The sequence below is a fragment of the Amaranthus tricolor genome, chromosome 5, assembly GCF_026212465.1.
Source record: "Amaranthus tricolor cultivar Red isolate AtriRed21 chromosome 5, ASM2621246v1, whole genome shotgun sequence".
NCBI classification, from domain to species: domain Eukaryota; kingdom Viridiplantae; phylum Streptophyta; class Magnoliopsida; order Caryophyllales; family Amaranthaceae; genus Amaranthus; species Amaranthus tricolor.
This window is the reverse complement of record NC_080051.1, coordinates 12,937,023-12,938,975: the sequence shown is the minus strand read 5'-3', so window position 1 is coordinate 12,938,975 and position 1,953 is coordinate 12,937,023. Positions and strand designations below refer to the sequence as shown.

The following is a 1,953-nucleotide window of genomic DNA, read 5'->3' as shown; positions in this document are numbered from 1 at the left end:
GGTTACCCTAATGGGAAAACTCTTTCGTAAATCCAATCGAAATAAGTATTAATTCGCCTATTTTCTGATACATAGACTGAAAAAAATATTTAATATTGTTTTTACCCGACCGTGGTGATTTATTATCATTTATACTCAATAGTGCTTGCTTAATTTTATCTCCACTGAATGACAAATCCAAAAGGGGCCACAAATTAGTTAACAGAGTAGGACCAACTTGGATGACACCCATGTTCACACGTTTCCTATTCCTCAGCTTGCTTTATTATTATTATTATTATTATTTTATTTTTTTATTTTAATAATGGTATTTCATTTCAGAGAAAAAGTTTACATGAAGTTGGCGTGGGAGCCAAGAAAAAAGCCGAGTACCTACACCCTTTTTAATGCAAAAAGCTAGTCTCTGGTAGATGTAGGCTCTAGACTTGGTGTTACTAGAGTTACTAAAAGAAAACGATGCAATTTTTGATAACATGTGGAGCGCGTTTTCACCTAGCTCCCCAGAAGTGGAGAAAGCAAAGGGGAAAAATTTATAACCATTCTCGCACTTAGCAGTGTATTTCTTTCTCTTTATTTCTGTGGCATTGACTAAAGAGACACCAGGGGCCCATGAGGAGACTCCTGTGCTAGCAAAGGGTGAAGCTCCAATAACATCCACACATGTATCTTTGCCATGAAGCCAATTAAAAAGTAGGATATCGGCTGGCTTAAGATCTTTCCCCACCTCTGAAGAAAACCTCATCGGCGCCTCCTTACAGACCGAGATCCTAACTTACAACAGATATCCACGAACTTATTATTTTTTTGTTTGGAAAAATTAAAATTTCATAAATTCGAAAACAATACAAAGTACAAAACTGAATTCGACCAAAACCTATATTGCATCAATATGAAGAAGGAGCCCACCTTCTATGAAGGGTTTCTCCCATTCACTCTTCATGTGCAAGGGGGAGGAGGAATCAGAGAAAAGAGTCATGAACACAGTAGTATGCAAACAGACTGAAATAAACAAACTCAGCCTAGTCAGCTAACATCACAGCAGCATCCAGGGCTTTAAGTCTTGTTCGCACATCGAACTTAATGTGATCAACAACGGTATGTGCTGGTCTAACGTAGCCCATCCATACGGCTTCATTACGAGATTTCCAAACTTGATAGGCTAGGCAAGCAAGGGTAGCTATAACCGCACCTTTCGTAGCTTTATTAACACCCCATTTCCTTGAGTCAAGCTTACTGAGTATTCCTATATTGCATCTGATATTAAGCCAAGCCTTTAGGAGTTCCAAGCAGGACTTACTGAAGACACATTGGAAGAATAGGTGGTCTACTGTTTCAGCTCGAAGGCCACAAAGAGTACATAAATCATCCGATACAGATCCTATTTTTCGTAACTTAACTTTTATTTTCAGCACATCATTCATTACCATCCATAAAATAAACCGCGTTTGCGGAATTGATAGCCTATGCCACACAATATTGTCCCACCTAAATCTTGTCATATCACCTTGACAAGTTTCATATACATGTTTAATGGAGTACTCAGACTGCTGGATATATGGTAGTAGGATGTCTTTAGTCTGACATATTTTCCGCATAGTCTAGCTTGCAGTAGAGGGGGATTAAAGATGGCCCAATTGCCTCCTTTCGTATACACTACATGGACCCATTTGACCCATAAGGACTCACTGAGTGTGCTAACATGTCAAGCAACCTTCCCAATGGCAGCTAGATTCCATAAATGGAGATTACGAATTCCCAAACCCCCAAATTTCTTTGGGATGCAGACCTTTGACCAATTCATGTTTCCTGGCTTAGAATTATCACTAACACCAAACCAGAGGAATGATCGACAAAAAGAATTAATCAAGTTAATTACCTTCTTAGGAAGGATGAATATTTGACACTAATAAGAAGAAATGCTCATAAGGACTGAGTTCACAAGTTGTAGCCTAG

At 38.7% G+C, this 1,953-nt stretch overlaps 1 protein-coding gene across 1 annotated transcript; it reads right to left on the bottom strand.

Annotated features, from left to right (window-relative positions):
• Positions 1-1,019: 1,019 nt before the first annotated feature.
• Positions 1,020-1,595, bottom strand: LOC130813443 (uncharacterized). The gene has a single exon (XM_057679276.1). The coding sequence runs from the start codon at positions 1,593-1,595 to the stop codon at positions 1,020-1,022; it is 576 nt and encodes a 191-aa protein (XP_057535259.1).
• Positions 1,596-1,953: the final 358 nt, after the last annotated feature.